Consider the following 26,107-nt stretch of genomic DNA (forward strand, 5'->3'; position numbering starts at 1 on the left):
TGATCCAAAAAATAATTTTAATTCAGAATATGAAAGAGGAAGTTATTTGAATTTTTTTGGTGAAACTCTCATATTTTTTGGATTAATATTAAAATTAATATGAATTAATGAAAATAAAAGGATTTAAATGAAAATTAAATGATCAGAAAAAACGTGGACCACTTGATCTCCTTCATTAATTGAGGTGGCATATCAAGTGGTCACAAGCGAGCAATCCACGATACGCCTGAATCAGCGCGCTCACTACAACAAACAAGACCTTAGACAGCGCTTTTTTTAGCCTTAGACAGCGCTTTAAAGCGCTGTCTAAACCTCCGCTGCTAAAGGTTTAGACAGCGCTTTTTTAAATCTTAAAAGCGTTGTCTAAGCCCCCCCCCCCCCCCCCCCCCCTTAGACAGCGCTTTGGCCAAAAGCGCTTTATAAGACCCTCTTATTTTAAATTTTTTAGGTATACCTTAGATAGCGCTTTTGAAAAGCGCTGTCTAAGCCCCACCCCCTTAGACAGCGCTTTGGCCAAAAGCGCTTTCTAAGACCCTCCTATTTTAATTTTTTTAGGTATACCTTAGACAGCGCTTTTCAAAAAGCGCTGTCTAAGCCCCCCCCCCCCCCCCCCCCCCCCCCCCCCCAATGAGATCATCAATGGAAACAGCACCTAATTGATCTTTATTTTCACCGAGCAGTGATGAAGAAGGATACATGTTAGTCCCCATCCCTAGACGCCTTCCCGTTTCCTTACCTATTGCGAGTTGATCACCTGAAAGTTTTTTTTGTAGCATGAGTATAGTTTGCATTATATAAAATCATTGACTCAATTTCAAATGACGGTGGTACTGTGATACAACGTACCAGTGATCATTTTGACACTAACGCCAAGATCAAGAGCTCTTCTGATTGTTTCTGCGCTATCATGTCTCGGAGGGTCAAAAAGAGGGAGAAGAGCAACAAACTCCCATGGTCCTCCTGCACTTTCCTTACTTCCCTCCGGTACTTCCTATATGAAAAAAAAAACTTCGGTGCTAAGGAAAGAATACATGATAATTGACTTATCCGATTATGAAGAATTCGTAAGAGGGAAATAAACCTGTCTTGCAATCCCAAGAGAACGAAGTCCACGTTCTGCAAACTTGTCAATCATCGCATGAACCTTCCGTTCGATTTCTGCCTTGTTTTGTGCAAGATTGAGAATCTACACAGTATATGAGAAAATTTTATCAATGATCGGTAGGTTGCGTGGTTCTTGAAAAGCGAGAATGAATTATGTATTACCTGCTCTGGTGCACCTTTGCTAAACCTGTGCATATTACCAGCACCATCAATGTATGTAAGGGCAGTTCTTTTATCAGTTGGATTAAACGGAAGGAAATGAACTTCTTTTATTCCAGCTCGTGCCTTGCGAAACCAAAGGACTATTAGTAGACTAACCAAATTTCAACTACACAACATGATGGAAAACAAACTTTGAAGAGTCTGTACCTCCTTTGGGTCTGCCAACATTGAAACGATTGCGCAATCAATTGCATCTTGGTTCTCCATCCTTGATGCTCTTGCAGCCATAAGTACAACCAAATCCTTGCCAACACCTTTGGCAAAAACCTGCCAGATATTCATGATTGTTAGGGGAAACAAAGTTAATATACATCCTGGTCAAAGATTGTTTCAGTCAGAATTCAAACTCGGGTTTTTCCGAATACTAATATTTATCTGTTTGTATACTTTTGACAAAAAAAGAAACTTATGTCTCAAGTAATTGCGATGTTCTATTTTATCTTTAGAAAGAATAAGATTAAAACCTCAATCATTTCCTTGTCCACTGTAAGCTTGTTAAGAGTTAATGTGCCTGTTTTGTCACTGCATAACACATCCATTCCGGCCATTTCTTCAATAGCAGTCATTCTCTTTGTTATAGCACCCTGCAACAATGATGCATATGATCAAAACTTGACAACATCTTTAAAAAGCTACTGAAATGTTGGAATAATCAATGTACTAATTGCAAACCTGCTGAGATAACTTATGTGAGCCAATAGCCATTGTAACTGAAAGAACAGTTGGCATTGCAATAGGGATTCCTCCAATTAGTAGCACTAGAAGGTTATCAATACCGTTTCTGTAACCATATCCGTGGACGCCGTATATCACAATGATTTCAATAATCATTCCAATAGCAATTGAACAGATGCAGAAATTTCCAATAGATGTCAAAACCTGTAATAATATTTGTCACGCAGTGAGCATTACTATCACAACATTCGGTGATATCAAATAGTGGCTATAACAATGTAAGTATAGTGGAATTTGAACAAATCGCTTTTGTCTGCGATACATTATTTAGTATATTATGTACCTGTTGGAAATGTCCAACGTGTGTTGTGTTTTCGACGAGATGAGCTGCCTTTCCGAAAAATGTGTGAACTCCAGTTGCTATGACTACGGCTTCAATTTCTCCTTGCTTGCAAGTTGAACCAGAATATACTCCTTCTCCGGGATGTTTAGTCACAGGGAGTGACTCTCCGGTAAGAGCAGACTAAAAGTACAAACAGCAAAAACATAACTTCAATTACAAGAAATCTAGAATCTGATATCAACATCAATAAACTCGTGGAAGATATTATTCGTTGTGACGCTTGAATCATGCATCAGTAATTTCAAAGTACTTTATAGATTTTACCTGATCAATCTTCAAAGGGTCACCTTCAAGGAGACGTGCGTCGGCAGGAATGATGTCCCCTAGCTTGATGCTAACTATGTCTCCAGGGACCAATACCGAAGCATCTTCTTCGCTCCATTTTCCGTCACGAAGTACCTATTAATCAAATATAATTAGAAATCAAAGAAACTATGAGCAAGACAAGATAACAAAGAGATTATAAGAGAAGAAGAAGAAGAACCTTTGCTTTTGGAGCCAATCTTGCCATAAGGGCAGCAGCTGCATTACCAACATTATTTTCTTCTATGAAACTTATGGTTGAGTTTATAATTAGCAAAATAATTATGCCAACAAAATCTTGATAATCTCCTCGCTTTCCCTGCATAATCAAAGCGTTGTTATATTAAACCGGTTGATATTAAAAACCATTGTTTTAAAACCAGGACCGAAGATCTAGCGGTGAGACTTCTAGATAATGGTTCAATAAGTTGAAACACACTGATTGAACCAGCAGACGGACTAATCGGTTCTTAGTTCAACCAGTTAAACTGGACGGTCTGGTTTTAAAAACACTAGTTGAAAGTTCAAACATGACTTTTCACCTTAACAAACTTCTACCACCAAAATCTTTCTTGTATGTATTCCATAATCCTTTTGTAAAATGAATAACATTTGTAACTTTCAAATCAAGTTAACCAAAGGTTATAAGAGTACAGTTTCATAGTTATTCTAATTTTGTATGATTTGAAATAATGAAAACCATTGAGAAATAACAAAACAAACAAAAAAAGGAAGAGACTTACCCCTCCATGTGCCATAGCAATGGCCATGAGAGCAGCAACTTCCATAACCCATGACAAAGGATTCCACATAAACCTTAAAAACTTCAGTATTTTACTTTCCTGTACAAGAAGTTAAAGTTACATAACAATTTGGTAAGAAACTATATAAGCACTTAAGTCAGGATTCTAACCTTTTTTTCTTCAAGTTTATTGTATCCAAACATGTCAAGCCTCTCTTGTACTTCCTCAGAGGTTAAACCTTCTTTTGTGCATTTTAGATTATCAAATACCTCCTCAATAGGAATGTTCTCCTATACATACAACAAATTCCAAATTTATCAAATGTCTAATACTTCTGATGGAAGGTGTGTATAGTGTCTGACACGTCTCAGTGTTTCACATCGACGCAATACAGACACAAACACATGTATCAGTGTCATGTTTTGACATACCAAATCAACAGCTTCCTTTATAACAGCATCAAGAGACATAGTCCCTTCCACCATTTTCTTTATTTTCTGCTCCCCTTCAATTTTGAGCTCTAAATCAAACTGAGTTAAAATTACAAAATTATGGAACCTAATGGGCATAATTTGTTTCAAAATTATGGGCATACCTTAATTACAAAATTACAAAATTATGCAATCGATAACGAATAACCTTTGTGTAATTTGTTTCACGTATTGCGGGTTTCGGAAACGGTGAAAGACGAACAAAACGCAGTAGAAATGACGAACTGAATCAGAAATGAAAAAATGCAGAAATGAAGAACATACCGCAGTAGAAATGACGTTCTGAAACCGATTCTTCAAACACTTTCTGGTATTGAAACCGAATGATTACAATGTATTCTCGTTCGCTGTTAGGGTTCGCTGGAGGGGTTTAATCGCAGGAGGGAAAACAAAAAGAACTGAGAACGAAAATAGAAGTCTGAAATTTAATTTTAATTAGACCTTAGACAGCGCTTTTGTGGAAAGCGCTTTCTAAGATATGCCTTAGACAGCGCTTTCCAAAAGCGCTTTCTAAACCCCCACCTTAGACAGCGCTTTTGGTTTTAATTTTTTTTTAATTGAAAGACTTTAAACAGCGCTTTCTCAAAAGCGCTGACTAAGGTCTATATTTAAAAGCGCTTTCTAAAAGCGCTGTCTAAGGGGGGGTCTTAGACAGCGCTTTCTAAAAGCGCTGTCTAAGACCCCCCCTTAGACAGCGCTTTCATTATTTTTTTAGAACATTTTCCGTGTTTTATTTTTATTTTAACCTTAGACAGCGCTTTCTTTTAAAAGCGCTGTCTAAGATGCGCTGTTAAAAAACCTTTTTGGCGTAGTGGCTACAGGAAAGGTAATTCAAACCAACGCACGAGATTATTTCATTTCAAAAGGATCATGTGGCTCTGAACACGCCAACTCTCCACCGGAGCTACAGCTTCGGTCTCCTTCCCATGCGAGCCTCGCCGGACTGGTTCAGTCATAACCATCACCAAAATTAAAAAGAAGGATATGATTTCAAAGTAAAAATGACACTAAGCACGAATCTGACATCAATTTATCCTAACTCCAAGTATATTGAGAGATACATGGAGTTGAAATTTGAGGTACATGAACTGAGTTGGTTCGATTTGGCCTCAAAGTAACTCAATCTTCTTGCCTACATTGGTAGGACTTCAGATAACCAAGGAATCAAGAGAATTGAGCAAGATTTAGAGAGAATCGAAGAGATTAAAATTTCTGGAAAATACCTTCAATGTAGGTCTGGATTCAGCTGCTCTTGCCTTAGCTCCTGCTTGATCTCACTCCAAATGCTTGCAAAAGAAGAATTGAATGCTCAAAAGGTCTTGGATCCCTGGAGTTTTGAATCTTAAAGTAGTGAGAATTCAAACTCAATTTCAAGTGAAATTCTCAGGATTATCCTTTGGAATGTGAGGGTTAGAGGTTTGGGATCAAAGCTGGCGCGAATGTGTGTGAAATTCTGAGCATATGGAGCTATATTTATAGCCAATTTAATTGATATTTGCACACTTGAAATGAACTTCCAAAATTAGCAATGTGTGATGCATGAGTGCATGAGCGTGTGCAGGCCCAGGAAATCACTCTATCTGATCCATAACTGAGTGTAAGCAAGGCTGAAGTCATGTTGGAATGCTAGGCAATTGTGCATGGATGTTTGAAGTTCAATCTTGCAAAATGTGATACCATGTTCAAGCCATGCGCAGCCTATTCATTTCTTGTCCAAAATGGATGAATTTGGGCTTTTTGGAAAGGTTAGATCAAGAGGAACAACTTTCATGTTCAACACTTTTCCATTTGGAGCTTGGAACTTGAAGAAGTTTGAGGTGGAAGTTTGGAGATTTTAACATATTGAAAATTTTTCTAACTGTCAAGCCATATGTCTCAATATTCCACCTTGCTTAACTTTTTATGTGAGCTTCAAATGAGAAAAGTGTCTTCATCAAAGTTGTATTTCTCTCAAATAAATTAAAAATGGTCACAAATTTCATGTCATTTGGATTTGAAATTATAGAGTTATGTATTTTTGAAGTTTGGAAAAATCACTTGATCAATGATATAAGTCAAAAATGACCTATAATGTAACCTCATATCACATGCTCATAAAAGTTGAATCCACTCTCACTCTAAACATCAAAGTTGAAGTAGACATCTTGAATTTGATTCTGAAAACTTGGAAATCTTTCATCTCATAAAAATTGAGCAAGTTATGACCTTGGGAAGTTGACTTTCAAATTAGGGTTTAGACAAAATGACCTATAATGTTTCAACATAGAAAATGATTTTCCAAGCAAAACTAGCTCTAGGTCTCAACATGAAAGTTGTTTGGAATGTCATTTAGAGTAAGTTTTCTCTTGGAATAATTTTCATATGGTGAAAATTGTAGGAGATAGGGTCTAGGGAGACCCAGTTTTGATCAGATGAATTCATCTGGCCAACCACCATCAACCAACTTGCTAACCTTCAATTCTCTTGACTTTCTAGGCTCATGGTAGATCATATATGCATAAGATGATGAATTTTGAAGTGTCCCTTGATAAATTTGATCAATTGATGAGATATCTTGTTGGAGAAGTTACTCAAGATACCTAGTCAAACTAGGATTTCCAATGCAAATCACCCTCAAACTCTTGAAGAATGCTTGATCAATATAACATGTAGAGATCATTCAGACTCATATATAATGCTCATAATCATTCTTGTATCAATCCATGGTTGTGCTCTTTGTCATGAGGGTCTCAAACCCTTGATATGGACTTGGTAGATCAATGGAGATCATGCCCTATCTACAAAAGAGTTAAGCAAATGCGAAGACATATTTTTAGTATTTTGGTTAGTGAAATGATAAAATACAAGTATGATACAATCACATAGTGCTTGGTGATCTTTCCTAAAACAAACCCAATGAAAGAGGGGTAAGGAGGATGCCAAGGTATGATCCCAATGCTAATGCTTATGATGAAATTGCATGAGGGATCTTAGGGTCAAAATTGGGGTCTTACAATATATAATCACTAAAGAGAATGTTTAGCAAACAAGATCTAACATAAACCTAAGCTTAAATGTTAAAACACCATGAATGATAAACCTAATAACATACAATTTTCAAAAGAGACTAAGCCATAAGATGATACAATGCTAGAAAGCGATACCATGGGTATCGAACTCATGATCTTTTCACATACCCATCGGTTATTTTAAAACCTAGAGGTAAAGTGTGTATTTTTCATAACTCCCTTTGTTACCCCGTCTTTGTAGCCGAGGTTAAATGCATTTCGCCTCTGACGTTAAATATGCTTTTTCTAGTAGTGAAACTTTGGTTAAGTGAATCGAGAGATGAATGTTCAAATATGGAAAATGCGAGAATCAGATGTCGATTCGCACAAAAAGCGTCATTGTTTCCCGAGGGAATTAAAATTGATATGTGGTCGGAGGATGTGGATTATAATGGTGGATCTGAACTTCTAGTGCAGTGGAAGAGGGATTGACATGTAAGGTTAACACTCCAACATCTTAGAAATCTTAGAAATGACACGCTTCCCTCTTATATAATCAGTATAAGAGTAAGATGAGTGAATGATATTTAAATTCAAATTATAACTTAGAAATGACACTCTTCCCTCTTATCATATCGATAATAGTATGAGGATTATAATAACTTGTTAACTTTTAGGCGTGAAACGAAAATCCATCCAATTAATATTAGATTGAGATCACCCACATTTTTTACTAGGATATCATTCTTATACTATGTGGTGGATCTTTTGATTCTCTAGTAATTAACTGAACCCTTTACTCAATCCAAAATAAAAATAAAAAATAAAGAAAAACAACATCGTGTACAAAATCGTATAAAAATATTGTATTTAACAACTAAAAAGTGTCTAAATAACCTTTATTTTAATAGAAAAATTAATATATCTTAAATATTTACCCATTTTGCCACACTTTATTGATATTAGGGCTTGCTCCTTGCTTTTGTGTTATACGATAATTACAACACTAACTCAGGTGGATAACTTTGACTTTATATAAGTGAAAGTAAAAAAGTTAACCTAACTTTAAGCGTGTATTGGGGAACTAAACTATCACTTTTGTAGAAATAGACGGTAAGGTTAATGATGCCATTCATGTTTAAGCTTTGAAAAAACTCATTAAAAAAAGAGAGAAGATAGAGTAGTGTAGAAAGAAGGTTTCCTATATCAAGTCAATTCACAATGCATGCTCAAATTATTGCAAAGAAATGGGCACACGGTGAAGTCTTTGGTCATTAATACTATCAAAAACATAATGTGTTTCTCCCACTTATTCAAAGTCATTTCTATAATTGCTATTAATGATAACCCTAACATATGAGTTCCAGAATATATTACTATAATATTCATCCATCTCACGTGTGATAAAAAATGATACTAGTTATTTTATTTTTCTTTAAGATTTATTTTATACATACAACTTAAGGTATATTTGATCATCATATAATGGTGTGTGTATGAAATAAATAAATAATCATACAAATAAAGCAATCTATATTAGAAATAAGAAAGTGTGTAATAAAAGTAGAGGTTTTTGATACAGTTCAATTAGATAATGGATTCATAACAAAAAATCATTTGAATTTTTTAATTTATTCATAATAGAACCGAATAAAAATTATTGATTTAGTATATTTGTTAGAAATTTTGAATCTTATTAAACCATTAGAAAATAGTTTTTTTATAAATCGAATCATTTAAGAAAAAAAATTGATTGTTATAAGTTTTTTTTAATAAAATATTTTAAATTTATTTTAAACATTTTTTATTTTCAATTTCAGTTTGATAAGATTTAAATTTTAATTCAGTTTATTTTTTATTTGGTAAGATTTTAAAAATATTATATAATATAATTTGATTTACTAACTAAATATAATTATTTAGTAATTTTAATTTTAGTTCGGTTTGATTATAAAGTTTGGTTTAGTTCAAAAAAAAATTTAATAGTGCAAAATAAATGTGCATATTTTTCTAATAGTGAAAAAAAAATGTGCTGGATGTAACTAAGTTGAGGCTATACTCCAATATTTGAAGAAGCAATTGATTCCACATAAAAACTAATCTCTCACACCACTCAAGAGACTCACTCATGGTGAAAGAGATGTGAAGTTATTGCATGCCCTTAACAACAAAATTTAAGGTTTACCTTGTTAAAGGTGTTCCTTTCTTTTCTTACTATTTAAGGGACATGTATAGGAGCACGCACATGTCCAAGCATTAATACTACTATATATGTTCATTTGTACTTTAAGCAATAATCATGCATTCAAGAAAAAGAAAATTTCTATTTACTTGTATATTTTGATGATATGATACCCGGATGTGTAAATTTATAATGGTGTGATAACATATGTATTTCAAAAGAGACTTTGATTCAATTAACACACCTGAGTTTAAATAGGTGAAAAAATAACCGGAAAAAATGTGATGACCACCGTAAAAAGGTTATATTTTATGTGGTGCTGACAATATTCTGATATCAGAGAGGATGGTGTAAAAAGTTTAACACTTGACGGTCAAATTATTATTTGAATGATAAGAAGTGTGATTTAATATCACATTAGGTTATCCGACATAAAGTGCAGGGTCATTCAATATTGAATGTAGATCAATCAATTATTTGTCATTGAAGATCGGATATAGATCAATTAACTATCTTGATAGAAAGATAATGCTCATGTATGATATAAGCAAATGTAGATTCATATGTTCGTTAGTAACTTATGCTCTTTGATTGAATTCAATAGCTTTATATGGATCATTGACCGATCCAAAACATATATAAAAGATAAATTGAATATATTTCTTAGAAAAATGCAAAATAAACCTTGACCCGCAGTTCATATAGATATATATATGAGCATAACTACTCAATTACCCATATCAACGGGCAACTAGCTATGCCTTAAAGAGAAATATAATGATGAATTTGGACCATATTTTATACAAAGAGGGTTGCAAGTTATAAATCAATCATTTTCTTTGAAGGGAAAGGAAATGTGATTGTGGACATGATTAAAAAAAGGGTTTTTGGGTGGGATAAAAGTCTAAGAAAGTGGGTGGTGTTAAGTATATTATAAATTATCAATAAAAAGAAAGGAAGGAAAACATGGAAGAATGGTTTCTCTTTCTCTCTTTTGGTGTAACTTTGCATTGGTTTATGGAATTTTCAAAAGAAAAAAATTCACAAAGCTTTATAGTGCGGAATGGTGGATGGAGAGAACGGTGTTTGCTTTCCAAGCGTGAATGTTTTTGTTGGAGAATCCACAACCAAATGGCTCCATTGTTATATGTCCCACATTTTATCCCCCACCAAACTCAAATACATATATCTCATTAAGTAGTGTCCCTTCAAGAAAGGGGAAGAAGAAGAAGCAAAATATACCCTTTAATGAGTATTTAGTGAGTAATTATCACTTATTTGAAATAAATAAAATGTAGAAAGAATGTAACATTTTTTTCACTCGGTCGACATATTCTATCACTTACAACAATAATAACAAGGTACATGAATCATAACAATGTGTTGTTTATAATATACAATTATTTCTATGTATTGTTATGTATTATCCTTTAACTAAAGCATATTAACACAAGGAATAAATTCATACCATCTATGTTTATTCTAGTTCCAAACTTAATTGTTGTTCCCCAAAATATAATGTAAACAATTAAAAGAAATAACTAAAATACAATAATACATAGAATTTTAGAAAATTTAAGCCATTTTAAACCTTATTGATCGAATTACAAGAATTGGAAGGACAAACATGTCGGAATATGAGATAATACATACTATTCAAACGTTAGTTTTGAGGAGGATTGAACACACTGATTTCTTTATGCTCTAATGGGTGGGCGAGTATATATCATTTATGGGTAATTATTTTGAAAAACCTAATGAAGCAGAAAATGACGGTGTCCAATTTCTAGAACAAATGTGCTTAGAAGTTAGGGAACTAAAGGAATATGAAGAGGATAAACCAATTCTTGATAAGTATTTACGTAAGTGTATTTTGTTAACTTGTTTTCTCAATATTTATTTATCCTCGTCTAACTCTTTTGATGTTACTCTTTTTATAGATGACGTATCATTTGTCAATCTTGCAAAAGAATGTGATGTTGGAGAAGACGAAAGCCATAATAGGGGAAGTGGAAACAATCAACCAAAAAAGTGACTCTGCCAGGGTGTTAACTATGGTTTCCTAGAAGAGGAAAACGATATAGGAGAGCACGACCATCCACATCATGGTCATTTATATCGTGAAGCTACCCTTGCTCTCTTCTAAGGCCAAAACGCACAAAATAGATTAGAGGAAGATTTCAATTTATTTGGAGGCGACTGTCACATCTCGAAAAATACGATTCTTCGCGATGGTTGCAGAAAAAATTAGTTCAAACAGAGTCGCCACCGAACTTTATTTATCCCAATGAAGGAATAGGAAAATATCGATAAAACCTTTAAAAAATAGAATAATGGTCGTCGCAACCATATTCGGGTTCAGGAGTCGATTACGCAAGGGGAAGGTATTAGCACCCCTCACGTCCGTTGTACTCAACGGAAACCTTTTAGTCTAATTTACCATTTGAATGTTAGTTGAATGTTATTCGCTTTCTTCGAGTAATTTGAAATATATATGGATGGAAACCTCAGAAAGGGGAAAATGGGAGGTTTTTTATTAGTGTGCTCGCGAAGATACAACAATCTCCTGCCTACGTATCCTTATGGTGCAATAAGAAATCAGAGCATTCGTAGTTCGGGGAACTATAGTTGGTTGATGTCTTTTGTGAACGACTGTGTAGATCGCGTTCTAAAGGCTAAACTTCGGCTTGTCTACTCTCGGCGGAGGCTTAAGCGCTAGTTTATTGTGCGCATTAGAAAGGATTAAACAATGTTCTTTTGAAAAGAGTTTTGGTCACATGGGAGTGACAAGTTGAATTAATATGTTTGATATTTTGTTTGGTTGGCTTTGATCGCACGGGGGCGAGAAATTCGGTTTAACATGTTTAAGTTATTTTTTAGGGACGACAAAAGATTGAGCAATATGGTGCACGTCAATCATTCAATTATTCGAGGAATAATAAGGCAAACGCCTTCTACTCCCTTTTCGTTTGAATTATATTGAAAGTTCGTTTGCGGAAATTGAATATACACGGTAGTGAGGCGTGCGCCTCCCACTTGCTTATTCAAGGAATAACGAGGCGTGCGCCCCCTATTCCCTTATCCGAATTTGATTAGAGTGTCTTAATTGGAAGTCGAAAGAAAATCGAGCAATATGGAGAGCGTCAATCATTCAATTATTCGAGAAATGGTGAGGCGAACGCCTCCCATTCTTTTAGCATCCGAAATTTAATTTATAAAAATAAAGTTTTTTAGAAGTTGCATTTGATATAGGAAAATAATTTTGAATTTGTACGATTAATGTTTTGATCGCAATGACGAGAGTTCAAGCAATATGACGTACACCAATCGTTCGATTATTCGAGGGATGGCGAGGTGGACGCCTCCCATTCTTTTTCATCCAAAGTTTATAAATCAAAATGTTTTTTAGGTATTATATTAATTTAGAATAAAATGCTCGACATTGGATCGAGGCTTGGATGTGCGTTTGTGAATAAATTGGATTATTTTAGTGTATCAATCATATACTCGATTAATTAATAATCGAGTAGGTCTCATTGTAAGAAAGCCCAAGAGTAAGCTATGTGAGGTTGATGGCGATGCTTAAAAGCGATCGACTTTCAAAGGTGTTTGAAAATGGGCTCGACTTTGGATCGAGGATTACGCGATTCATTTGTGATTTGAATGGTTTTTGGCCGGTAAGATTGGAATGGATTTGGTTTATGAATTGATGATGAAATGGAGTGGGATCGACCGATCCATTTTTAATTAACAAAGTTAATTGATTAAAATTCAGTTAAGTTGTCTAATTTAGGTAATTAAAAGTAATTATCTCAATCATTAGACTAAAAATTAATATAATCCAATAATTAAGTTAATTAAAATTAATTAACAAAATTATCTAATTTAATTAGAATTTTAATTAATTAATTTAATAGGTGACAATATTGGACCCAAAATAATCGAACTTGAATCGGGAATCATGTGATCATAAACCGGTTTGTACATAGCGACAATGAAATTGGAATATCGTACGTAAAGATCGAAACCCGGTGAAACTATACAATTGATGTATTGAAATTTTGGTAGCATATTGATATAAAATGGCTGAATCCGCATATTAAGATCCAATTTAAAGTGCAATGAAAATTAAACAGCTCTACATAAATTTATTTATAATATTTACATAGTTACATCAATAAAATTCCACACCAATGCAACACAACCGAATCGCAAATTCTACACCTAAACGAAACAATAATCGACGTAACTCCTGAGGCTATCAAACCCTTTATTAAACCCAAATTCAAGCATAGCGGTATGCAGAATCAACACACTAATAGAAATAAAAGGTAACAATAAAGAAACACATATCAGATCGGTTTTTAATTAAAGAATATATCAAAATGAATGAAAGAAAAATAAAATTAACGCCACTAGTTGCAGGAAGAAAAACAATATGCATAACTTAATGACTATAATCAAAATGGAGCCTGTCCGAAGATCAAAAACCAAATTTAATGAATTAAATCACAAATGAAATCCCAAATCAAAGAACACACGACAACAGCATAAAAATATATGGAACTCGAGTCAAAATAAATACCAAGCGGTACGACGACGTTTCTACAGCTCATGAACGGAAATTGTGCCCTGCTCGTCGGTAACATTGTTACAAGTGAAAAGTGTGTCAATGACGAATCCATCAGTAGCCATGAGCATTGCATTTGTTACCGTTGATGTAGGTGGTTAATGAGTGACGACGAAAGGAATTCGCGTGTGGTTGGGTTTGCCGGCGAGCAGCGGAGGGTGGTTCCTGCGAAGTCGTGGTTACAGCGGTGGACTTCGAAGGAGGGTCAGAAGGTTGCGCAAGTGGTGATTTTGTTGGCATCAATTGTCTTCTCCATAACCCAATAAGCACTCCTCATAAACCCATTTCTAGAGAGAATATCTAAAATCTCAACATAATAAGCAGATCCAGATCGGTTGTAGTGAGGTTGCTTCTCCGTCCAACGGAAGAATCTAAGCGCGAAGAGTGGTTAGTGCTTAACTGAGTTGAGAACTCGGACGAGTAACTCGGGTTGGGTAACCGCGGAATGTAAACGGATGTTACCGGCGGTGTCATATTGACAATGAGTTATGTTGTTGTTGTTATGGGGGAGTGTGGAGAAAGTGACAGCGGTTTTAATGGTGGCACGATGATTTTAGGTGCGAAGTAAAGATAGATCCATGGTGGCTTTAGAGATTTAGGTGGGGTTTGTTTTCGTCGAAAGTGAAAGTCGTGCGGTGGAGTGAAGAAGAAAAAGGAGATGGTGATTTGGGAAGAGGTTGACAGAAGGTGGCGGTTCGGATCTGCCGGCGTGTGATTTTTCGATAGAGGTGAAGGCGTGTGGAATTGTTGTGGGAGCAGGTGGCATTAATTGATGATTGTGCAATGGGGGTTTGGTTTTCTTGTGGAAAGAAGAAGATGCTTTCTTTCGTTTTTTCTTTTCTTTTTGTTTTTTGTTTTTTTCACAGAGAGAGAGAGAGAGAGAGAGAGAGAGAGAGAGAGAGTTCTTTTGATTCTCTTTTTCTTTTTCATTTTCTTTTAGCGTGAGTGATTGAGAAGAGTAGGTTACCGTGTCAGTTCCCTTTTCCATACAGCTGACCTTTTTACTTTTGGAGAGAGAGAGATTCCGGACCGTTGGAGTGTGTGGGTTTTGTGAGGATAAGATCTAAAGATTTGTGAGGATCCTATGTGAAATGGGGACGTGACATGTTCTCATTGGATGGAGAGAGATATTTTATTAATTTTTGATTTTTATTTAATAATATTACTATTTAAAAATCTGATTTTTATTGGATAATGGAAAATGGCATGGATAACCAACATGGATCATTGATTAATTTTGATCTAACGATCACGATTAACCCAAAGAAACACACAAAGAAACACAAATTTTTAGATAATTTAGAATGTCTAAAATGTCCCTTTTAGATGGTTTAATTGATTTAAACAATTCAAATCAATTAAATCAAATAAATTTCACATCTTTCTAATAAAATATGACAAAATTAAAATGACCACATGGAAAATTTTATTTAATAGTTTTGAACATTTTGACAAAAGAATAAAAATAAAATGACTAAAAATGAATAAAAGTCGAGCGAAAATTCGCTCGAAAAATAAAATCGGATACATTAAAATGATCAGTGTGAAATATACTTATTGAAAAAATACAACGTTTCTTTTAATTTCGAAAGAAATTTTCACCGGTTAACAGGCTCAGACGGATTAAAATGTAGTTGAAGAAGTCGTCGAAAAATATAACGAGCATATCCGATTAAACTACGTGAGTCGTAGATTAATAATACTGACGTCTGCAAGCTAGAATTTGAAACTTTTTACCCGCTGATTTTGCACGTGCTAAAGGAATGATTTAACCAAATTGTCTGTATTTTCAAGAATTTATTCCGACTGATATTTTAAGTATTATTCATGATGAAATGCATGTTATGCTGTACATATGATGTAAACTAAAATTAAAATTGAATTTATGAACTTTTAAAATGCCCAGACAAAATTGAGGTATGACAGCTGCCCTTATTTAATTACCTTGAATCAGAAAATATGAATGACAATAGTCTTCATACATTCATGGTGGAAGATAATTAAATATGAAAAGACCCGAATTTTGTCCTTTCGAAATGCAAGGAAGAAATGCAGAAAGAAATACAGTAAGAAAAATTATTAGAAGGTGAAATGAAACGATCAAGACTCTCTCGGAATCGTTAGAATAGTATCTCGGATGTCAGGATCGAGATATTCCGATAATGGAAGGATACCTCAACTGAGTCTAAGACTTTCTGGAGATTAGCAGAACAGTGTCTCTAAAAATGAATGAGACTCTTCGTATTGATGAAGCAACATCTCGAACAAAAAAATGAGATTCCCTGTATCGAATCGAAGCAACATCTTATATGATAGAATTAAGATATTCCGAACAAGAGAATGATACCTTAATTGAATCTAAGACTCTTCAAGGATACTAGAGCAGTATCTCTAAAAATGAATGAGATTCTTCATATTGATGAAGCAGCATCTCAAACAGAAAAATGAGATTCTCTGTATCGAATCGAAGCAGCATCTTATATGATAGAATTAAGATATTCCGAACAAGGGAATGATACCTTAATTAAATTTAGGACTCTTCAAGGATACTAGAGCAGTATCTCAATCATATAAATGAGATTCTTCAGGTAAATGAAGCAGTATCTCAAATGTTCATTTGTTGGGGGAAATATTTTAGAAAAGACTCCTTTTGGAAAAAGTTTACTGGCAAAGCTTTGCAGGGGAAAAGCTTATAAGAGACTTGTTAGGGTAACCTCTGCTTGGGGAGCAATGATAGCAAAGATGCTGGGGAATATCATTATTAATCACAAAGTTGAAGAATGACTGGCTGGGAAATAATTCCACGAGCACATGCAAGGTAATAACTCTATTAAATTAAGTGAGGAAAGTCCGAGATACATATGGACGACCCTGGATCCTGATATTTTATGTTTGATGTTTGTATGATTGTTCCACTTTGGGTGGCAATGCCATGCATGGTATGATGCATTAGATGCATGAAGGGATGCAATTGTTGGGGATATTTAGGATGTGCATGTAGGAATGCGAGTGATTTTTTTATCTCGTATAAGGTTATGCATAAGTATGCGGATGATTGATATGACTGTGTTTTTTTGAATTTTCTGTTTGGTAGGAAAACCATTTATGAATGATTCATGTGATGCATGTGGGAATGCAAACGGGTAATTGTGCTTTTGTAGGGTTTTATTCTTGATTGCCAATGAGGTTGGACTTTAAATGGGAATTTCCAAATGAGAACTGGTGAAGAAGATTGAATTGCCAGATGAGGACATAACTTAAAGGATATGTTACCAGATGAAAACTGGTAAAAGTAATTGAAATGTCATACGAGACTGAATTTGTTTTTGTTTGTTAGACGAGAACTGACTTTTAAAGTAGGCTACCAGACAAGAATTGGTTACGAAAAATAGACTACCAGACGAGAACTGGTATCGAAATAGGTGACCTACCAGACGAGAACTGGTATTAAGAGATAATTTACCAGACGAGAACTGGTATTTGGAAAATGATTTATCGTACAAGAAGTGATTTTTGATATAGTTAGCCAGACGGGAACTGGACTTTGGAATAAGTTTCCAGACGGGAACTGGGCTTTGAAATGAATTTCCAGACGGGAACTGGTCTTTGAAATAAATTACCACTGGACTTTTGAAAAATGTTTTCCAGACGGGAACTAGACTTTGAAATAAATTTCCAGACGGGAACTGGACTTTGAAATAAATTTCCAGACGGGAACTGGGCTTTTGAAATAAATTTCCAGACGAGAATTGGACTTTGAAATGAATTGCTAGATGGTAACTGGACTTTGAAGTAAATTGCCAAACGAGAATTGGACTTCGAAATAAATTTCCAAACGAGAACTGGTCTATGAAGTAAATTGCCAAACGAGAACTGGACTTTTGAAAAAGGTTTTCCAGACAGGAACTGGGCTTTGAAATAAAATGCCAAACGAGAATTGGACTTTGAAAAGGTTTGCCAGACGGGAATTGGACTTTGAAATAAATTTCCGGACGGGAACTGGACTTTGAAATAAATTGCCAAATGGGAACTGAGCTTTGAAATAAATTGCCAAACGAGAATTGGTCTTCGAAATACATTGTCAGACGAGAACTGGTCTTTGAAGTAAATTGCCAGACGAGAATTGGACTTTTGAAAAAGGTTTTCCAGACGGGAACTAGGCTTTGAAATAAAATGCCAAACTAGAATTGGACTTTGAAAAGGTTTGCTAGACGGGAACTGGACTTTAAAATAAATTTCCGGATGGGAACTGGACTTAAAAATAAATTTCCAGACGGGAACTGGGCTTTGAAATAAATTGCCAGACGGGAACTGGACTTTGGTGTCAGATTTTGTGTTACAAGGCTTTTTGATGTTAGGTTCAATGTTATGGGGTTAGACCCGATGAATGCTATGATATGCATGGCTTTATGTTAGAGCAGAGCGACATGACTAATGCATGAGGATGATTTATGCAATGACTTGAAGGTTTCCAAAATGCCCTTGCGTGGGTATTGGAAGAGAAGGTTCTTTGCAGCAAGGCTTCTTATCTATCGAAAGGTTATTGGATGGGGTGATAGCATGATTCCCCGACACTTGTCTCGAATTCCATGGTTGCTAAAAAGCTTTAGATTCAATCAACTTGAAAACATGGAGAGAATTTTCCCCAGTTAGTTAGGTCTTTGCGGAAGTTTACCTCGAAAGGGTTTCGAAAGCAATTGTACCACAATTTGGAGATGGCTTACCCCAGAATTTTAAGCCATGAAAGGATTTGTTCTTGATTAACCGACTCTTTGGGTGGTTAACTTTATTGTGCTATTGAGGTAGCTTGCCCTGGTATGAGCGTTGAAGCGACTTAACTCACACTGATTGGACATTGAAAGGGATTTTCCCCTGGTCACAGAACCTCTAGGTGATCTGCCCCTGGTTGATAAAGTCCAGAGATGCTCTGCTCTGGATCAACCGATTTTTTAGATAGTTTTCCCTTAATTAACAGATGTTTGGAGACTGTTTCAGGCTGACTACTTCCTGGAGTAACCTTCCCATGACCAACTTGATGTTTTTGGGAGGCATGCCCCTGATTCATGGGATATGATCAAGCTTTTCTGATTGCTCTTTGTTGAAATTTCCTTGACATCGAGTACTGACTTGCAGTTAAAATTGTTTATTCAGAAATGGTAATTTTAATGTGATACTCATGCAGGTTTTGAAAAATCATTTATTTGAACAATGTGATAGTGTGTGGCGAATGGACCATGAGTCCAAGCGAAATGCTTGTTTAACAATATGAAAGATAGAGCAAGAAGATTATACCAAAGTAAGTGGTTAGCAAAATTTTAGGAGTCAGTTTACGTAACTTTGATGTAGTATGCTTTCAGAATAAACACTGCTTCAATTAGGTCTTTTATGGGTTGTAACGTGCCCTGGTTCATAGTTATCGAAACAAAGGGTATGAGGCTCAACATTATTTTGTACCCATCCTTCTTGTTGATAAACTCCAATCCTACGCTCAGTTAATTCAACATACACATTTGTATTTTTGAAGGTGTAAGGATAAAGATAGTGATTCAAGGTCTCTTGAAATGGCAGTCACCTAATTTTGTTTTTGGGTGTCAGTGACTCTTTGATTCTTGATATGGTGGTCACTAAATCTTGTTTTTCTTTTGTTGAGTGTTTTCATGACCTCTTTTGATTTTTGATTTGGTCCCTAACTTTTGCTCGGACCGCGTTTTGAAGCTTTAGTCCATCGGGATTGCCCCTAGTTTTTTTTTGCCTAAGTCACCTTATTGGGTGCTTGACTTAGCGGGCTTTTTCTTTGATGATTTTTTTAGAGGATGTGACTGCAAAGTCAGTGGTCATTGAAGAACAACCGTCATAAATTTTGGATTTTTCAAGGTTCCTTCTACACTTTAGGATGTGTGCGAAGAATGTCATGTAGTTGATCCACAAACGGGTTATTTCATCTTGTAATTTGAATGCATAGTAAGATTAAATGAACACTACCCTGCCCCAGGTTAAATGTAAGGGTTTGTAGATCCGAAAGAAACTCCTACTTCTAGGCTCGAAGTGGTTGACTAAGGATTAACTCCTTATCTCTCCAGTGTTTGCTAATTTGAAACAATGCATGTACATCATCAGTATGATCTTATCTGAAAGCATACAATCAGCAATTATGGGTATTTTATTTTCGTCATCCTCCCTCCAATTTTGCAAAAATAACAACTTGATAAAGAAGGTGAGGTAGAGAACATGGGTGTATTTTTTTATTTTGTTTATATAAGAGAATAAAATGAGTGAATACGAGATAATTGTTTCAAAACACGCATCATTACTTCATTAATATTACTATTAAAAAAACAATGTTTAAACACAAGTAGCTTTTAACAACAAAGAAATTACGAATGCAAATGAAAACCAATCAGTCCAATGATTGTCAATGTTAAGGATGTCTTCCAGTCTGAACCACTGGCCTTATGAGATACTCCCTTGAAGTCTTTGAACATATTCAAATGAGAGGTTAACGTGCACCAACAGGTATCTGTCTGGAAAGGATGTGTACTTTTTGTCAATCAACTATTGAACCTTGGCTTTGAAAGCGTTGCAGTCTTCAGTCGAGTTCCCTATTGACCCGGCAGGATATCCACATTGCACATCGGGGTCATATCCAGGTGGGTATGGTTCTGGAAATGGCCTGAGAGACTTGGGATCCACCAACGAGCTTTGAATCAGATATGGCAAAAGTTGACTGTATGACATAGGAATTGGATCGAGAGGAGCATTCCTTCTTTCCAGATTGTTTCGAGGCCTAGATTGGTTTAAAGGTTGATTTTGATATCCTCGACCACGAGATCGTTGATTTGTGTAAGGAGCAGACCATGGTTGTTGGTATGGTGCTCTCAGCGTTGCTAGTTGCCTATAAGGATAACGTCGTGTTAGAACTGGTGAGTGCTGAAAAGATAACGAATCATAAGGTCTTGCTGGTGCACCATGCGGATACCCAACATCTGTTATGATTGCATTGGTTTCATCCTTTTCTTCCTTTTGAGAATTGCTGAGGGATTCTGTCTCGCTAGCTTGGCTACTCGAGGCGCCTTGGATTCTTCCGCTTTTTATGGCACTCTCGATGCGTTCTCCAATTGTCACTAAGTGCGTGAAGTCTGATAACGAATTACCTACCATCCTTTCAAAGTAAGGACTCTGCAAGGTATACATAAACAAGTCAACCAATTCCTTATCCAAGAGTGGTGGTTGCACTTGGGCTGCTAATTCTCTCCATCGTTGTGCATATCCTTTGAAAGATTCGTTGCTCTTTTGGGATAAGCTTTGTAGCTGCCTTCGGTCTGGAGCCATGTCCAAGTTGTAGTTGTACTACTTCAAAAAAGCATTGGCTAAGTCTTCCTATGACTGAATATGGCTTCTTTTGAAAACAGTGAATCATCATCTTGTCATCGTGAGTATGTGATGCCATTTTTCGGAAGAACATCACCAAATGGTGCCTTAGAAAACTATCCCCTTTGTACTTCTCGAAGTTGGGTAATTTGAATTTTGTGGGGATTACTAGGCCTGGTACTAAGCACATATCATACCTAAGATTGTCATTCACATCCATTATTCGGACTCTCTCCTCAAGGGCGTGAAGCCTTTCAACATCAGGATTGGTCAATGGCATCAACTAGGATTGAGTAGGAATATTCATCTGTGGAGGATTATAGTCAGACAGAGGGTCATACATTGGGTTGGTAATTACAGTAAATCCTGATGAGGAACAAACATTCTCTGTGACACCATGTTGAAAATTGTTCTTTGACTGGGCTAGCCTAACTTCCAACATCTGGTCTATCTTGCCTTTCATGTTGTTCACACCCATTTTCAGCTCAACTTGATTATGTTCCTAGTGCTCCCCTGTCTTTTAGTAGCTCTCAAAGGTTCAATACGAGTGTTAGGAAATCAGCCTCCTGGCAATTGGAAAAAGGACGGGATGAGTTTTTTTTGTATTGGAAAATGATATGCAATCCATGCTGATGAAATGCGAATGCATGAAATTTTATATTTGTATGCAAAGAAAATGTAATGCTGGTATAATTATGATCCAGGATATCATGAGTATCATATGCTACACCCTATACGGATGTTTTATGTTCTCTACCCCACACACAAAGGATGGCTCCTAAGGTTGTTCATTTCCAAGACAGAACTTAGAGTCATGAATTGTGTTCAACATCCCATCGCAATAATGGGCTAGCCACATCATGATGAAAGTTCTGAATCAATCTACTCTAAGTGGGATCTTCGTATTGTTCGAACATGGTGTAGACCCCTCGGTTCAATACTACACAATCTACAATCATGAAGACGGACTTCGGGTTAAGGCGAGGTCCCTAGAGTCACGGATCATGTTCAAAATTTCCTCGCAACGATGGGCTAGCCATATTGTGATGGAAATTCCGAACATATCTACTCTAGGTGGAGTCTTCGTATTGTCCTAACGAGGTGTATACGCCTTAGTTCAATACTACACAACTCCAGGTTCTAAGTTCTCCTCAAAGCTCGAGTAGGAAGCTTATCTCACAACATGTATCAAGCACCATAGACCACCCAATATAATTGCATGATAAATCACATAGCATAAATAATACAGTAAGATATGAAGAAGCAATAAGGAAGAAAACAATATCTTAACATTCATAGCAATTTGAACTAAATTAGGCTTGACTCTCTCTAGCTTGGAGCTAAATATCCCCAGCAGAGTCGCCATTTGTCGCATCTCGAAAAATACGATTCTTTGCGATGGATGCGGAAAAAATTAGTTCGAACAAAGTCGCCACCGAACTTTATTTATCCCAATGAAGGAATAGGAAAATATCGATAAAACCTTTAAAAAATAGAATAATGGTCGTCGCAACCATATTCGGGTTCGGGAGTCGATTACGCAAGGGGAAGGTATTAGCACCCCTCACGTCCGTTGTACCCAACGGGAACCTTTTAGTCTAATTTGCCATTTGAATGTTAGTTGAATGTTATTCGCTTTCTTCGACTAATTTGAAATATATATGGATGAAAACCTCAGAAAGGGAAAAATGGGAGGTTTTTTATTAGTGTGCTCGCGAAGATACAACAATCTCCTGCCTACGTATCCTTATGGTGCAATAAGGAAATCAGAGCATTCGTTGTTCGAGGAACTACGGTTGGTTGGTGTCTTTTATGAACGACTGTATAGATCGTGTAATAAAGGCTAAACATCGGCTTGTCTACTCTCGGCGGAGGCTTAAGCGCTAGTTTGTCGTGCGTATTAGAAAGGATTAAACAGTGTTCTTTTGAAAAGAGTTTTGGTCACATGGGGGTGACAAGTTGAATTAATATGTTTGATGTTTTATTTGGTTGGTTTTGATCGCACGGGGGCTATAAATTCGGTTTAACATACTAAAGATATTTTTGAGGGACGATAAAAGATTGAGCAATATGGTGCACACCAATCGTTCAATTATTCGAGGAATAATAAGACAAACGCCTTCTACTCCCTTTTCGTTTAAATTATATTGACAGTTCGTTTGCAGATATTGAATATACAGGTAGTCAGGCGTGCGCCTCCCACTTGCTTATTCAAGGAATAACGAGGCGTGCGCCCCTTATTCCCTTATCCGAGTTTGATTAGAGTATCTTAATCGGAAGTAAAAAGAAAATCAAACAATATGGTGAGCGTCAATCATTCAATTATTCGAGAAATGGTGAGGCGAACGCCTCCCATTGTTTTAGCATCCGAAATTTAATTTATAAAAGTAAAGTTTTTTAGAAGTTGCATTTGATATAGGAAAATAATTTTGAGTTTGTATGATTAATGTTTTAATCGGAATGACGAGAGTTCAAACAATATGGCGTACGCCAATCGTTCGATTATTAGAGGGATGGTGAGGCGGACGCCTCCCATTCTTTTTCATCCAAAGTTTATAAACCAAAATGTTTTTTAGGTATTATATTAATTTAGAATAAAATGCTCGACATTGGATCGAGGCTTGGATGTGTGCTTATGAATAAATTGGATTATTTTAGGGTATCAATCATCTACTCGATTAATTAATAATTGAGTAGGTCTCATTGTAATAAAGCCCAAGAGTAAGCTATGTGAGGTTGATGGCAATGCTTAAAAGCAATCGACTTCCAAAGGTGTTTGAAAATAGGCTCGACTTTGGATCGAGGATTACGCAGTTCATTTGTGATTTGAACGGTTTTGGGCCGGTAAGATTGGATTGGATTTGGTTTATGAATTGATGATGAAATGGAGTGGGATCGATCGATCCATTTTTAATTAACAAAATTAATTGATTAAAATTCAGTTAAGTTGTCTAATTAAGGTAATTAAAAGTAATTATCCAAATCATTAGATTAAAAATTAATATAATCCAATAATTAAGTTAATTAAAATTAATAAACAAAATCATCTAATTTAATTAGAATTTTAATTAATTAATTAAATAGTTAACAATATTGGACACACAATAATCGAACTTGAATCCAGAATCATGTGCTCATAAACCGGTTTGTACATAGCGACAACGAAATTGGAATGTCGTATGTAAAGATCGAAACACGGTGAAAATATACAATTGACGTATTGAAATTTTGGTGGCATATCGACATAAAATGGCCGAATTCGCATATTAAGATCCAATTTAAAGTGAAATGAAAATTTTATTTACAATATTTACATAGTTACATCAATAAAATTCCACACCAATGCAACACAACTGAATAGCGAATTCTATACCTAAACGAAACAATAATCGACGTAACTCCTAAGGCTATCAAGCCCTTTATTAAACCCAAATTCAAGCATAGTGGTATGCAGAATCAACACACTAATAGAAATAAAAGGTAACAATAAAGAAACACATACCAGATTAGTTTTTAATTAAAGAATAAATCATAATGAATTAAAGAAAAGTAAAATTAACGCCACTAGTTGCAGGAAGAAAAGCAATATGCATAACTTAATGACTATAATCAAAATGGAGCATGTCCGAAGATCCAAAACCAAATTTAATGAATTAAACCGCAAATGAAATCCCAAATCAAAGAACACACCACAACAACATAAAAATATATGGAACCCGAGTCAAAACAAATACCAAGTGGTACGATGATGTTTCTGCAGCTCATGAACGGAAATTGCGTCATGCTCGTCGGTAACATTGTTACAAGTGAAAAGCGTGTCAATGACGAATCCATCAGTAGCCATGAGCATTACATTTGTTACCGTTGATGTAGGTGGTTAATGAGTGACGGTGGAAGGAATTCGCGTGTGGTTGGGTTTGCCGACGAGCAGCGGAGGGTGGTTCCGATGAAGTCGTGGTTACAGCGGTGGACTTGGAAGGAGGGTCAGAAGGTTGCGCAAGTGGTGATTTTGTTGGCTTCAATCGTCTTCTCCATAACCCAATAAGCAATCCTCATAAATCCATTTCTAGCGAGAATATATAAAATCTCAACATAAGTCGATCCAGATCGGTTGAAGTGAGGTTGTTTCTCCGCCCAGCGGAAGAATCTAAGCGCGACGAGTGGTCCGTGCCTAACTGAGTTGAGAACTCGAACGAGTAACTCGGGATGGGTAACCGCGGAATGTAAACGGTTGTTACTGGCGAAGTCGTATTGAGAATGAGTTATATTGCTGTTGTTATGGGGGAGTGTGGAGAAAGTAACGGCGGTTTTAATGGTGGCACGATGATTTTAGGTACGAAGTAGAGGTAGATCCATGGTGGCTTTAGAGGTTTAGGTGGTGTTTGTTTTCGTCAGAAGTGAAGGTCGTGCGGTGGAGTGAAGAAGAAAAATAAGATGGTGATTTGGGAAGAGGTTGACAGAAGGCGGCAGTTCGGATCATCCGGCGTGTGATTTTTCCGGTAGAGGTGAAGGCGTGTGTAATCGTTGTGGGAGCAGGTGGCATTAATTGATGATTGTGAAATGGGAGTTTGGTTTTCTTGTGGAAAGAAGAAGATGCTTTATTTTGTTTTTTCTTTTTGTTTTCTGTTTTTTTTCACAGAGAGAGAGAAAGAGTTCTTTTGATTCTCTTTTTCTTTTTCTTATTTTTTTTTAGCGTGAGTGATTGAGAAGAGTAGGTTACCGTGTCAGTCCCCTTTTCCATACAACTGGCCTTTTTACATTTGGAGAGAGAGAGAGATTCCGTACCGTTGGAGTGTGTGGATTTTGTGAGGATAAGATCTAAAGATTTGTGAGGATCCTATGTTAAATGGGGATGTGGCATGTTCTCATTGAATGGAGAGAGATATTTTATTAACTTCTGATTTTTATTTAATAATATTACTATTTAAAAATCTGATTTTTATTGGATAATGGAAAATGACATGGATAACCAAGATGGATCATTGATTAATTTTGATAT

At 35.9% G+C, this 26,107-nt stretch overlaps 1 protein-coding gene across 1 annotated transcript; it reads right to left on the reverse strand.

Annotated features, from left to right (window-relative positions):
• Positions 1-632: 632 nt before the first annotated feature.
• On the reverse strand, positions 633-3,935 carry LOC127122420 (plasma membrane ATPase 1; the record flags this gene model as incomplete). The annotated part of the gene is made up of 13 exons (XM_051052760.1): positions 3,882-3,935; positions 3,621-3,740; positions 3,451-3,549; positions 2,889-3,026; positions 2,669-2,803; positions 2,345-2,524; positions 1,999-2,205; positions 1,791-1,910; positions 1,474-1,593; positions 1,267-1,389; positions 1,082-1,186; positions 847-991; positions 633-754 (listed from the first exon to the last, which is right to left on the reverse strand). Coding segments are annotated over exons 1-13 (1,668 nt in total), but the record flags the coding sequence as incomplete, so codon positions are not given.
• Positions 3,936-26,107: the final 22,172 nt, after the last annotated feature.

This window comes from Lathyrus oleraceus, chromosome 2 (assembly GCF_024323335.1).
Source record: "Lathyrus oleraceus cultivar Zhongwan6 chromosome 2, CAAS_Psat_ZW6_1.0, whole genome shotgun sequence".
In the NCBI taxonomy this organism is placed as follows: domain Eukaryota; kingdom Viridiplantae; phylum Streptophyta; class Magnoliopsida; order Fabales; family Fabaceae; genus Lathyrus; species Lathyrus oleraceus.